Source organism: Rana temporaria, chromosome 11 (assembly GCF_905171775.1).
Source record: "Rana temporaria chromosome 11, aRanTem1.1, whole genome shotgun sequence".
In the NCBI taxonomy this organism is placed as follows: domain Eukaryota; kingdom Metazoa; phylum Chordata; class Amphibia; order Anura; family Ranidae; genus Rana; species Rana temporaria.
In genome coordinates this window covers 46,981,336-46,993,267 of record NC_053499.1, presented here as the reverse complement: position 1 = coordinate 46,993,267, position 11,932 = coordinate 46,981,336, and the positions used below count along the sequence as shown (strand labels likewise).

Genomic DNA, 11,932 nt, shown 5'->3' with positions numbered 1-11,932 from the left:
TAGATGCAGTAGAAGTAGTTGTTGCACTGGTGGTTGGTGGTGTCGATTTTGTTGTTGAGGTGGGGATAGTGGATACAGTAGAAGTAGTGGTTCCACTTGTAGTTGAAGGTGTATGTATTATGTAAGTAACTGGTGTTTCTGTTCCGGTGGTGGTAGATGCAGTAGAAGTAGTTGTTGCACTGCTGGTTGGTGATGTTGATTTTGTTGTTGAGGTGGGGGTAGTGGATACAGTAGAAGTAGTGGTTCCACTTGTGGTTGAAGGTGTATGTATTATGGAAGTAACTGGTGTTTCTGTTCCGGTGGTGGTTGATGCAGTAGAAATAGTTGTTGCACTGCTGGTTGGTGATGTTGATTTTGTTGTTGAGGTGGGGGTAGTGGATACAGTAGAAGTAGTGGTTCCACTTGTGGTTGAAGGTGTATGTATTATGTAAGTAACTGGTGTTTCTGTTCCGGTAGTGGTAGATGCAGTAGAAATAGTTGTTGGACTGCTGGTTGGTGGTGTCGATTTTGTTGTTGAGGTGGGGGTAGTGGATACAGTAGAAGTAGTGGTTCCACTTGTGGTTGAAGGTGAATGTATTATGTAAGTAACTGGTGTTTCTGTTCCGGTAGTGGTAGATGCAGTAGAAGTAGTTGTTGCACTGCTGGTTGGTGGTGTTGATTTTGTTGTTGAGGTTGGGGTAGTAGATACAGTAGAAGTAGTTGTTGGTCTTGTGGTTGACGATGTGGACACAGAGGAAGTAATGGTTGGTGTTTTTGTAATGGTGCTGGATACCGTAGACCCAGTAGTTTGAGTTGTGGATGAGGTTGTAGGAACAGTGGTGGTAGTTGTTGTGGTTGAAACTGTTGTTGAGGAAACTGGTGTTGTTTCACCACAGAATGTAGAACAACACTGCACCCTAATCTTATAATTTGAGCACTCTGGTCCACGTAGATTTGGATCGAGGCATGCAAGTCCCATATTTACATTACATTTTGAAACAGAATTAGGTGCTATATTTTTGGAATCTGCCACCTCACACTCTAATTGGCTTGCCATTTCCTGCAGTGAACAAATTTCATATCCAGAATTTGTCAGTCTATCCAAGGGGTTGTTTTCTTCACTGGATTTTACTCTGGAAGGATTCTGGTGTTCTTCACTGTAAGAGCCTTTTGAGGTCCTGCTACCTTTTTCTTTAGAATTGTCTCTGAATGGATTGCCATTTCTTTGTGAAGAATCCTTTCTTGAAGAGCTCCTTTGATTTTCATCAGAGTTCAGTCTTGATCGATTGTTGTCCTCCCCACTTGAACTCTTGCTACCTCTTTCATTAGAATTGTCTCTAAATTGATTGCGATCTCTTTGTGAAGAATCCTTTCTTTGAGAGCTCTTTTTATCCTCTTTAGAGTCAAGCCTTGATGGACTGTGGTCCTCCTCAATCCAGTTATCTCTAAATTGACCATGGGATTCTTTACTAGAAGAACCTCTTGAACGATCACTACTATCAGTGTAGGATTTAATTATTGGACTGCTGTCATCAATCCATGGTGTCCAATAGCATTTCATTGTAGTTGCTAATGCACAGGTTGTTGATGTTGTGATAGATTTTGTAGTGGATGAAAGGGTGGAAGGTGTAGATGAAGTTATTATTCTAGTTGTGGATGGTGTTGTAGAATGAGGGGTAGATTGAGTGGTTGATCCTGTGTAAGTAGTAGAGGTTGTTGTTGTTGTAGAAGTCGTTGATGGTTTAGATGTAGTGTGAGGTGTTTCTGTTGTAGTTTTGGTGGTGGAAGAAGTAGAAGTAGTTGGTCCACCTGTGGTTGAAGGTGGAGGTACTATGTAGGTTACTGGTGTTTTTGTTCTGATGGTGGTAGATGCAGTAGAAGTAGTTGTTGCACTGGTGGTTGGTGATGTTGATTTTGTTGTTGAGGTGGGGGTAGTGGATACAGTAGAAGTAGTGGTTCCACTTGTGGTTGAAGGTGTATGGATTATGTAAGTAACTGGTGTTTCTGTTCCGGTGGTGGTAGATGCAGTAGAAATAGTTGTTGCACTGCTGGTTGGTGATGTTGATTTTGTTGTTGAGGTGGGGGTAGTGGATACAGTAGAAGTAGTGGTTCCACTTGTGGTTGAAGGTGTATGTATTATGTAAGTAACTGGTGTTTCTGTTCCGGTAGTGGTAGATGCAGTAGAAATAGTTGTTGGACTGCTGGTTGGTGGTGTCGATTTTGTTGTTGAGGTGGGGGTAGTGGATACAGTAGAAGTAGTTGGTCCACCTGTGGTTGAAGGTGTAGGTACTATATAGGTTACTGGTGTTTCTGTTCTGATGGTGGTAGATGCAGTAGAAGTAGTTGTTGCACTGGTGGTTGGTGGTGTCGATTTTGTTGTTGAGGTGGGGGTAGTGGATACAGTAGAAGTAGTTGTTCCACTTGTGGTTGAAGGTGTATGTATTATGTAAGTAACTGGTGTTTCTGTTTTGGTGGTGGTAGATGCAGTAGAAGTAGTTGTTGCACTGCTGGTTGGTGGTATTGATTTTGTTGTTGAGGTGGGGGTAGTAGATACAGTAGAAGTAATTGTTGGTTTTGTGGTTGGCGATGTGGACACAGAGGAAGTAATGGTTGGTGTCTTTGTAATGGTGCTGGATAACGTAGTAGCAGTAGTCTTAGTTGTGAATGAGGTTGTAGGAATAGTGGTGGTAGTTGTTGTGGTTGAAACTGTTGTTGAGGAAACAGGTGTTGTTTCACCACAGAATGTAGAACAACACTGCACCCTAATCTTATAATTTGAGCACTCTGGCCCTCGTAGATTTGGATCGAGGCACGCAAGTCCCATATTTACATTACATTTTGAAACAGAATTAGGTGCTATTTTATTGGAATCTGCCACCTCACACTCTATTTGGCTTGCCATTTCCTCCAGTGAACAAATTTCATATCCAGAATTTGTCAGTCTATCCAAGGGGTTGTTTTCTTCACTGGATTTTACTCTGGAAGGATTCTGGTGTTCTTCACTGTAAGAGCCTTTTGAGGTCCTGCTACCTTTTTCTTTAGAATTGTCTCTGAATGAATTTTCATTTCTTTGTGAAGAATTCTTTCTTGAAGAGCTCCTTTGATTTTCATCAGAGTGCAGTCTTGAACGATTGTTGTCCTCCCCACTTGAACTCTTGCTACCTCTTTCATTAGAATTGTCTCTAAATTGATTGCGATCTCTTTGTGAAGAATCCTTTCTTTGAGAGCTCTTTTTATCCTCTTTAGAGTCAAGCCTTGATGGACTGTGGTCCTCCTCAATCCAGTTATCTCTAAATTGACCATGGGATTCTTTACTAGAAGAACCTCTTGAACGATCACTACTATCAGTGTAGGATTTAATTATTGGACTGCTGTCATCAATCCATGGTGTCCAATAGCATTTCATTGTAGTTGCTAATGCACAGGTTGTTGACGTTGTGATAGATTGTGTAGTGGATGAAAGGGTGGAAGGTGTAGATGAAGTTATTATTCTAGTTGTGGATGGTGTTGTAGAATGAGGGGTAGATTGAGTGGTTGATCCTGTGTAAGTAGTAGAGGTTGTTGTTGTTGTAGAAGTCGTTGATGGTTTAGATGTAGTGTGAGGTGTTTCTGTTGTAGTTTTGGTGGTGGAAGAAGTAGAAGTAGTTGGTCCACCTGTGGTTGAAGGTGTAGGTACTATGTAGGTTACTGGTGTTTCTGTTCTGATGGTGGTAGATGCAGTAGAAGTAGTTGTTGCACTACTGGTTGGTGGTGTTGATTTTGTTGTTGAGGTGGGGGTAGTGGATACAGTAGAAGTAGTTGTTCCACTTGTGGTTGAAGGTGTATGTATTATGTAAGTAACTGGTGTTTCTGTTTTGGTGGTGGTAGATGCAGTAGAAGTAGTTGTTGCACTTCTGGTTGGTGGTGTTGATTTTGTTGTTGAGGTGGGGGTAGTAGATACAGTAGAAGTAGTTGTTGGTCTTGTGGTTGACGATGTGGACACAGAGGAAGTAATGGTTGGTGTTTTTGTAATGGTGCTGGATACCGTAGTAGCAGTAGTTTTAGTTGTGGATGAGGTTGTAGGAACAGTGGTGGTAGTTGTTGTGGTTGAAACTGTTGTTGAGGAAACAGGTGTTGTTTCACCACAGAATGTAGAACAACACTGCACCCTAATCTTATAATTTGAGCACTCTGGCCCTCGTAGATTTGGATCGAGGCATGCAAGTCCCATATTTACATTACATTTTGAAACAGAATTAGGTGCTATTTTATTGGAATCTGCCACCTCACACTCTATTTGGCTTGCCATTTCCTGCAATGAACAAATTTCATATCCAGAATTTGTCAGTCTATCCAAGGGGTTGTTTTCTTCACTGGATTTTACTCTGGAAGGATTCTGGTGTTCTTCACTGTAAGAGCCTTTTGAGGTCCTGCTACCTTTTTCTTTAGAATTGTCTCTGAATGAATTTTCATTTCTTTGTGAAGAATCCTTTCTTGAAGAGCTCCTTTGATTTTCATCAGAGTGCAGTCTTGAACGATTGTTGTCCTCCCCACTTGAACTCTTGCTACCTCTTTCATTAGAATTGTCTCTAAATTGATTGTGATCTCTTTGTGAAGAATCCTTTCTTTGAGAGCTCTTTTTATCCTCTTTAGAGTCAAGCCTTGATGGACTGTGGTCCTCCTCAATCCAGTTATCTCTAAATTGACCATGGGATTCTTTACTAGAAGAACCTCTTGAACGATCACTACTATCAGTGTAGGATTTAATTATTGGACTGCTGTCATCAATCCATGGTGTCCAATAGCATTTCATTGTAGTTGCTAATGCACAGGTTGTTGACGTTGTGATAGATTGTGTAGTGGATGAAAGGGTGGAAGGTGTAGATGAAGTTATTATTCTAGTTGTGGATGGTGTTGTAGAATGAGGGGTAGATTGAGTGGTTGATCCTGTGTAAGTAGTAGAGGTTGTTGTTGTTGTAGAAGTCGTTGATGGTTTAGATGTAGTGTGAGGTGTTTCTGTTGTAGTTTTGGTGGTGGAAGAAGTAGAAGTAGTTGGTCCACCTGTGGTTGAAGGTGTAGGTACTATGTAGGTTACTGGTGTTTCTGTTCTGATGGTGGTAGATGCAGTAGAAGTAGTTGTTGCACTGCTGGTTGGTGGTGTTGATTTTGTTGTTGAGGTGGGGGTAGTGGATACAGTAGAAGTAGTTGTTCCACTTGTGGTTGAAGGTGTATGTATTATGTAAGTAACTGGTGTTTCTGTTTTGGTGGTGGTAGATGCAGTAGAAGTAGTTGTTGCACTGCTGGTTGGTGGTGTTGATTTTGTTGTTGAGGTGGGGGTAGTAGATACAGTAGAAGTAGTTGTTGGTCTTGTGGTTGACGATGTGGACACAGAGGAAGTAATGGTTGGTGTTTTTGTAATGGTGCTGGATACCGTAGTAGCAGTAGTTTTAGTTGTGGATGAGGTTGTAGGAACAGTGGTGGTAGTTGTTGTGGTTGAAACTGTTGTTGAGGAAACAGGTGTTGTTTCACCACAGAATGTAGAACAACACTGCACCCTAATCTTATAATTTGAGCACTCTGGTCCTCGTAGATTTGGATCGAGGCATGCAAGTCCCATATTTACATTACATTTTGAAACAGAATTAGGTGCTATTTTATTGGAATCTGCCACCTCACACTCTATTTGGCTTGCCATTTCCTGCAATGAACAAATTTCATATCCAGAATTTGTCAGTCTATCCAAGGGGTTGTTTTCTTCACTGGATTTTACTCTGGAAGGATTCTGGTGTTCTTCACTGTAAGAGCCTTTTGAGGTCCTGCTACCTTTTTCTTTAGAATTGTCTCTGAATAAATTGTCATTTCTTTGTGAAGAATCCTTTTTTGAAGAGCTCCTTTGATTTTCATCAGAGTGCAATCTTGAACGAGTGTTGTCCTCCCCACTTGAACTCTTGCTACCTCTTTCATTAGAATTGTCTCCAAATTGATTGTGATCTCTTTGTGAAGAATCCTTTCTTTGAGAGCTCTTTTGATTCTCTTTAGAGTCAAGCCTTGATGGACTGTGGTCATCCTCAATCCAGTTATCTCTAAATTGACCATGGGATTCTTTACTAGAAGAACCTCTTGAACGGTCACTACTGTCAGTGTAGGATTTAATTATCGGACTGCTGTCATCAATCCATGGTGTCCAGTAGCATTTCATTGTAGTTGCTAATGCACAGGTTGTTGACGTTGTGATAGATTTTGTAGTGGATAAAAGGGTGGAAGGTGTAGATGAAGTTATTGTTCTATTTGTGGATGGTGTTGTAGAATGAGGGGTAGATTGAGAGGTTGATCCTGTGTAAGTAGTAGATGTTGTTGTTGTAGAAGTCGTTGATGGTTTAGATGTAGTGTGAGGTGTTTCTGTTGTAGTTTTGGTGGTGGAAGAATTAGGAGTAGTTGTTGCACTGCTGGTTGATTTTGTTGTTGAGGTGGGGGTAGTGGATACAGTAGAAGTAGTTGTTCCTGTTGTGGTTGATGACGTGGAAGTAGTAGAGGTTGTTGTTGTTCCACTAACCGTTAATGGTGTAGATTTAGTGTATGGCGTCTGTGTTGTACTAATAGTTTTAGTATAAGTAGAGTGTGGGGTTGTTGATATTTCACCTGTGGTTGATATTGTTGGTGTCGAAGTTGTTCCTGTAGCTATTGTAGTAGAAGGTGTTGGTAATGTTTCAATTCTAGTGCATGTTGTTGTCGAAGAACAACACTGAATTTTGATTTGATAATTGTAACACAGTCGCTCTGGCTGTTGACTATTGAGACAAATTAGACCAACATATTTGCTGCATGTCACCTGTTGACCTAAATCTTCCAAGGCATCTTCAGGGAAATGTTTTGCTCTGCATTCTACATTCTGAGGTGCAGCACATATATTAATTCCTTTTTTCCTAATGTTTTCAAAAGTTTCAAAATCTCCATTCTCCTCATCATTTCCAGGATAGTCCACGTCAATCCAGTCCGACCAAGTGCAACCTGCGTCTTTCATGGTTACAGTGCACACTGGAAGAAATAATCAAAGAGTGCTTCTTTTAGTGACATTATCATACTATTTTTAAGATCTGTAATCAGAAGTATATACAGCATTGTTTGTTATGTTCCCAAATTCTTTGTCTGCTTTACTGTAAAATCGTTGTCTCATTCAGCTTTCCTTATCTTTAACCTGTATGTTGTTCTTTACTTAGACTTACTTTTCAATACGTATGATATATTTAAATCATTAAAAACTGGGGGCATTTTGCTCTCTAACTCTCACTGGAAAATATATTAAAAATTAAGCCTACTAGAATCATAAGTGTGCTCTATTACCAAAAAGTTTAAATTACACTTGAGATATTGCATTTAGTGAATAAAAAAAATGTGGTATGTTTATTTTTAGTTTGTAGAAAAAGTAAAATCAGACTTTGAATATTTAAACTCCAAAGCTACTTGCACATTTCAGTTAGTGGGCCTATTCTACAATACCTCTGCTGTTACTTATGATACAGACCCCCACCATTTTTTTTTCCATTTTGAAAGTAAAATTAATTTTAAAAAGTAAAACATTTTTTTGTTGTTGTTTTAATCATTTGAAAACATCTATAATTGCTTTAGATATACATTTATAAAATTATTCTATAGATAGTCCCATTTTTTTTATATAATCAAATGATGTTTTTGGTACAAAGTGTGGCAAAAAATGTTTACAAAAAAGTATTTTTAAAACTTTGGAAAAACATTAAAATCTTTTTGGACTGAGTATTAAAAATGATTGGATACACTAGCAAAAATAAAATTATAATGAGTTCCAGACATGTGGTATACAGAATACTTGGGAATTTGGGAAATTGTTACGACACATACACACTTAACAAAGACAACACAAGATTACAACAATAGACTGCACAAGATGCAAAAACACAAGAAAAAATTACCAATAACAGCCATTAACACCAAATAAAAACTACCGTACACATAAAACATCCATACAATTAAAATACAACATAGAATAAATGAGTTATGATGTATGACTCATGTATGACCTTGCATGAGGTATCACTTAGGTCTTTAAAGCAATTGTCATTGTTAAATAATAAAACAAATGCAGTATATACAGTGGCAAGAAAAAGTATGTGATCTGATTCTCATCTAAGTTACAACAATAGACAAGCACAATGCGACACATAACACATACACATATAATAAAACATAAACAATTCTAATTTCTCCTTTCTTTATTAAACACATTCCATTAAACATTCACAATGCTAGAAGAAAAAGTAAGTCAAGCCATAGACTAATTGCTTCAACAAAAGCTAATTGGAGTCAGTAGTTTCCATGCCTGGAGTCCAGTTAATGAAATCAGTTTGGAGGTGTTGCTTAGAGCTACTTTGACTGATAAAAGACACTCAAACACTTTAAGAGTGTTGTTAATAAGAGCATCAACTGATGTAAACCATGCCTCACAAAACAGAGGCTCTCTGAGGACATATGATCAAGAGTAGTTAATCTGCTTAAAGCTGGAAAGGAATACAAAGCAATCTCAAAGTGTTTAGGCATCGATTGGTCAACAGTTAGGGCCCGTTCACACAAGAATGTGCAGCTTCCCGTACTGCATTCCAATTGCACTGCCCTAGCGATCTGCTGGGGGGAGGGGCAGTTTAAAGTTAACTATACCCCAAAGCAGGTCACAAAAGAAAAGTCCCATGCAATGCAGTTGCTGCTCGTTTCAAAAAGAAGTGCATGTACTTTTGGTGCAGTGTGATTGCACTGCACAGAACTGCATTTGAATTGCACAGGAACCGCACAGTGCTTTTGTGTGATTCACATGTTGTTCCTAGTGTGGATACGCCCTTAGACAAATTGTCTAAAAATGGAAACAGTTTAGTACTGTGACTACTCTTTCTAGAAATGGGTGTACAGCCAAGATGACTCCCAAGGCACAAAGAAGAATTCTAAATGAGGTAAAGAAAAACCCACAAGTATCAGGTAAAGGCTTGAAGACATCACTGGAACTGGCAAAAATTCATGTTCATGAATCTACCATACATAAGTCTTTGAACTTACAGGATGTCCTTGGCAGAACACCATGGATGAAGCAAAACAAATTGCTCTGTGCATGAAGTTTCCTAAAGAGCTTCTTGGCAAACCACAACACTACTGGGAAAATGTTTTGTGGACTGATGAAACAAAAGAGGAGGGGGGGAGTGTTCTGATGAGCAGAAGTTCCACTTTAGGGTGGAGCTCCGCTTTAAGATTAGTAGGAGTCACCACACACACAGGTACTACATTGAAATCCCTGGACAGTGACATGGCAGTTGTTAAGTGACATGCATTGTTTTTTTTTTTAACCTTCTCCTTTACCTTTTTATCTACCTTCATGCAGTTTCTCAAATAAATAGCATTTTATTAGAAATCATGACCATAAATTACCTGGAGTGGTTACTGTGGTGGTTGAGACAGTAGAGGTTGTAGTAAAGCTGAACACTGTGGTTGGTGCCGTTGTTGTGCAGGGAGTGATACTACCAACGATTTTTTTGCCAATACAGTATGCTACAATGCAGCCTCCCATTCCATCAGTAGTGTTGTAAACAACTTGGTTAGACTTGTACATGTTTCCTTCATATATACAACATTCTGCAAAATACATGAAAATATTCTGTGAGGAAAGCTTAAAACTGAATTGCAATGTATGTACTGTATTTGCTGGCGTATAAGACTACCTTTTACACTTACAAAAACTGGCCAAAAAGCAGGGGTCGTCTTATACGCCGAGTCAGCTACTCGGATGACTGCTGGATGTGCGGTAATACTGCAAATAGCTTCGGCTACATACAGTATATACTGCTTAGCCAATCCCGGTGAGCGATGTATTCAAATGAATACAGAGCCTGCTTGGATTGGAGTAACAACCTCTGCCAATCCGAGCAGGCTACATATAGTAGCCTGCTTGGAATGGCTTTGAGAGTCAGAGAGGCGTGGGCTGATGTTGTTACAGCCTCTGCCAATCCAAGCAGGCTTTGTATTCATTAATAGAATACATCGCTCGCCGTGATTGGCTCCAGCTCCAGCAAGAAGGAATAAGAATATGGCTACAGAAGGAAGAAATATGAAGAGTCGGAAGCCTCAGAAGGGGGGTCGTCTTATACGGTGAGTACAGGCAAAAAATCTTTAAAAAACTGTAAAATTAGGGGGTCGTCTTATATGCCCGGTCGCCTTATACACCGGCAAATACGGTATATGATACTTTCCTTTGCCCCACACACACCTTCTCCCTGATCAACATGAATTTAAAAATCTTCAGTCAAATCATTTTGAGACTAAGTGATATCATTGTTGGCTCTTTCTGATGGCCTTTGCAAAGTAGAGGTTAATGGGAGGAGTTGGAGGACTCTCATAAACGTCACATCTCCCTACCTTGAGTATTACATGAAAGAACACATTTCATGCATCCTTTGAGACGTGTACCTCTGATGTTCACATCATTGGTTCCCGCTGCTGTCAATCAAATCCAGTGACATGGGGGCGGTGCCTGGAGTGCCGGCAGGGGACCCCAGAAGAAGAGGATCGGGGCTGCTCTGTGCAAAATAATTGCACAGAGCAGGTAAGTATAGGCATGTTTTTTTTATTTATTTATTTTTAAAAACAAGGTTTTACAACCTCTTCAATCTTGCATGTACTGTAATTGTTTGCTTGAGTTTATATTTTTTGTTATTCACCCGTAAACCTTATAAATCATTAAGTGTATCCAAGTCTGACAGATATCTGTATTTGCAAATAACAGCTTGGCCATTTAAGTGCAGGTGATAAAGTCTAGGTTTATTTAACAACCCTGCTAAATGAATAAAAGCCAATCATTGTAAACTCCCCTGTAAATGTTTTTTTCCCATTTCTGTAACTGCTACATATATAACAGACTTACTCGCAGAATCACCAGGTGAAAATAAAGGAGAAAAAGCCTAAAAAAGACAATGAATGAATTTTAAACTTACCTTCAGTTGTGCATGCTTTTCCCTTCAAGGTACACTTGCTGTAAAATAAAGTAAAATATAAAGTGCTCATCAAGCACCTTTTGCAATTCAAACTGAGCATATGATGAAAAAAGTGTAAGCAGAGATTACCTTTAGTGAAAACAGCATCTCAAAATAAGATCAAAAGATATAGGTAGCTACATTAATTGAAAATCTTGATTTTCTGGACCTTGCCCCTTCCTGCTTTCTATTAAGTTTAGGATGTGAAAGGGACAGGGCCAAGATCAACTTTTATTGGCTCAGGGTGAATTTTACATACCAAAAGCGGTAACCTCAAGCCAGACTCGGGATCGCATTGCAGGATACAGGGAAAGTTACTTACCTTGTCCCTGGATCCTGCGATGTGTCCCCGCTGTGTGTGCAAGCTCCTCCGCTGTGTCTCCTCGCTTGATTCACAGTGCCAAGTGCCGAGCTCCGTTCCCTGCGACGTTACGACGCATGGGGATGGAGTTCGGCACCAAATTCAAAAAGTTAAACACACTATATACATACAGTATACTGTAATCTTACAGATTACAGTACTGTATCAAATAATTGCACATCCCCTTTGTCCCTAGTGGTCTGTCCAGTGTCCTGCATGCAGTTTTATATAATAAAAACTGTTCTTTCTGCCTGGAAACTGGAGATTGTCCATAGCAACCAAAAAGTGTCCCTTTACATCAAAAGTGCTTTTAGAGCAGCTAGAAAACAGCGATAATAAATTAGAATCACTTGCAGAATTGAGCGATAGTGATTTGTGGGGAAATTTGTGATCAAACAGTAAAAGTAATAACAGCGACAACTCTGCAACTGAGCAAATTTCAGTGTTTTTGATTTGATTACATTATTGAATAATTTTTATTATAATTACATTATTATTTGTTATAATTATTTATAGTTATTTATTATATTATAATTTATGATTTTGTGTTTCTAACTTTATCATACCCGGG

General features: G+C 39.3%; 1 protein-coding gene across 1 annotated transcript in view; it reads right to left on the bottom strand.

Annotated features, from left to right (window-relative positions):
• The window catches only part of LOC120917303 (mucin-5B-like), an 83,122-nt gene that overhangs the window by 39,039 nt on the left and 32,151 nt on the right, over window positions 1-11,932 (bottom strand). Inside the window, 3 exon segments of the mRNA XM_040328506.1 lie at window positions 97-6,993; window positions 9,403-9,606; window positions 10,962-10,999. Of these exon segments, the coding sequence (XP_040184440.1) occupies window positions 97-6,993; window positions 9,403-9,606; window positions 10,962-10,999 (7,139 nt within the window).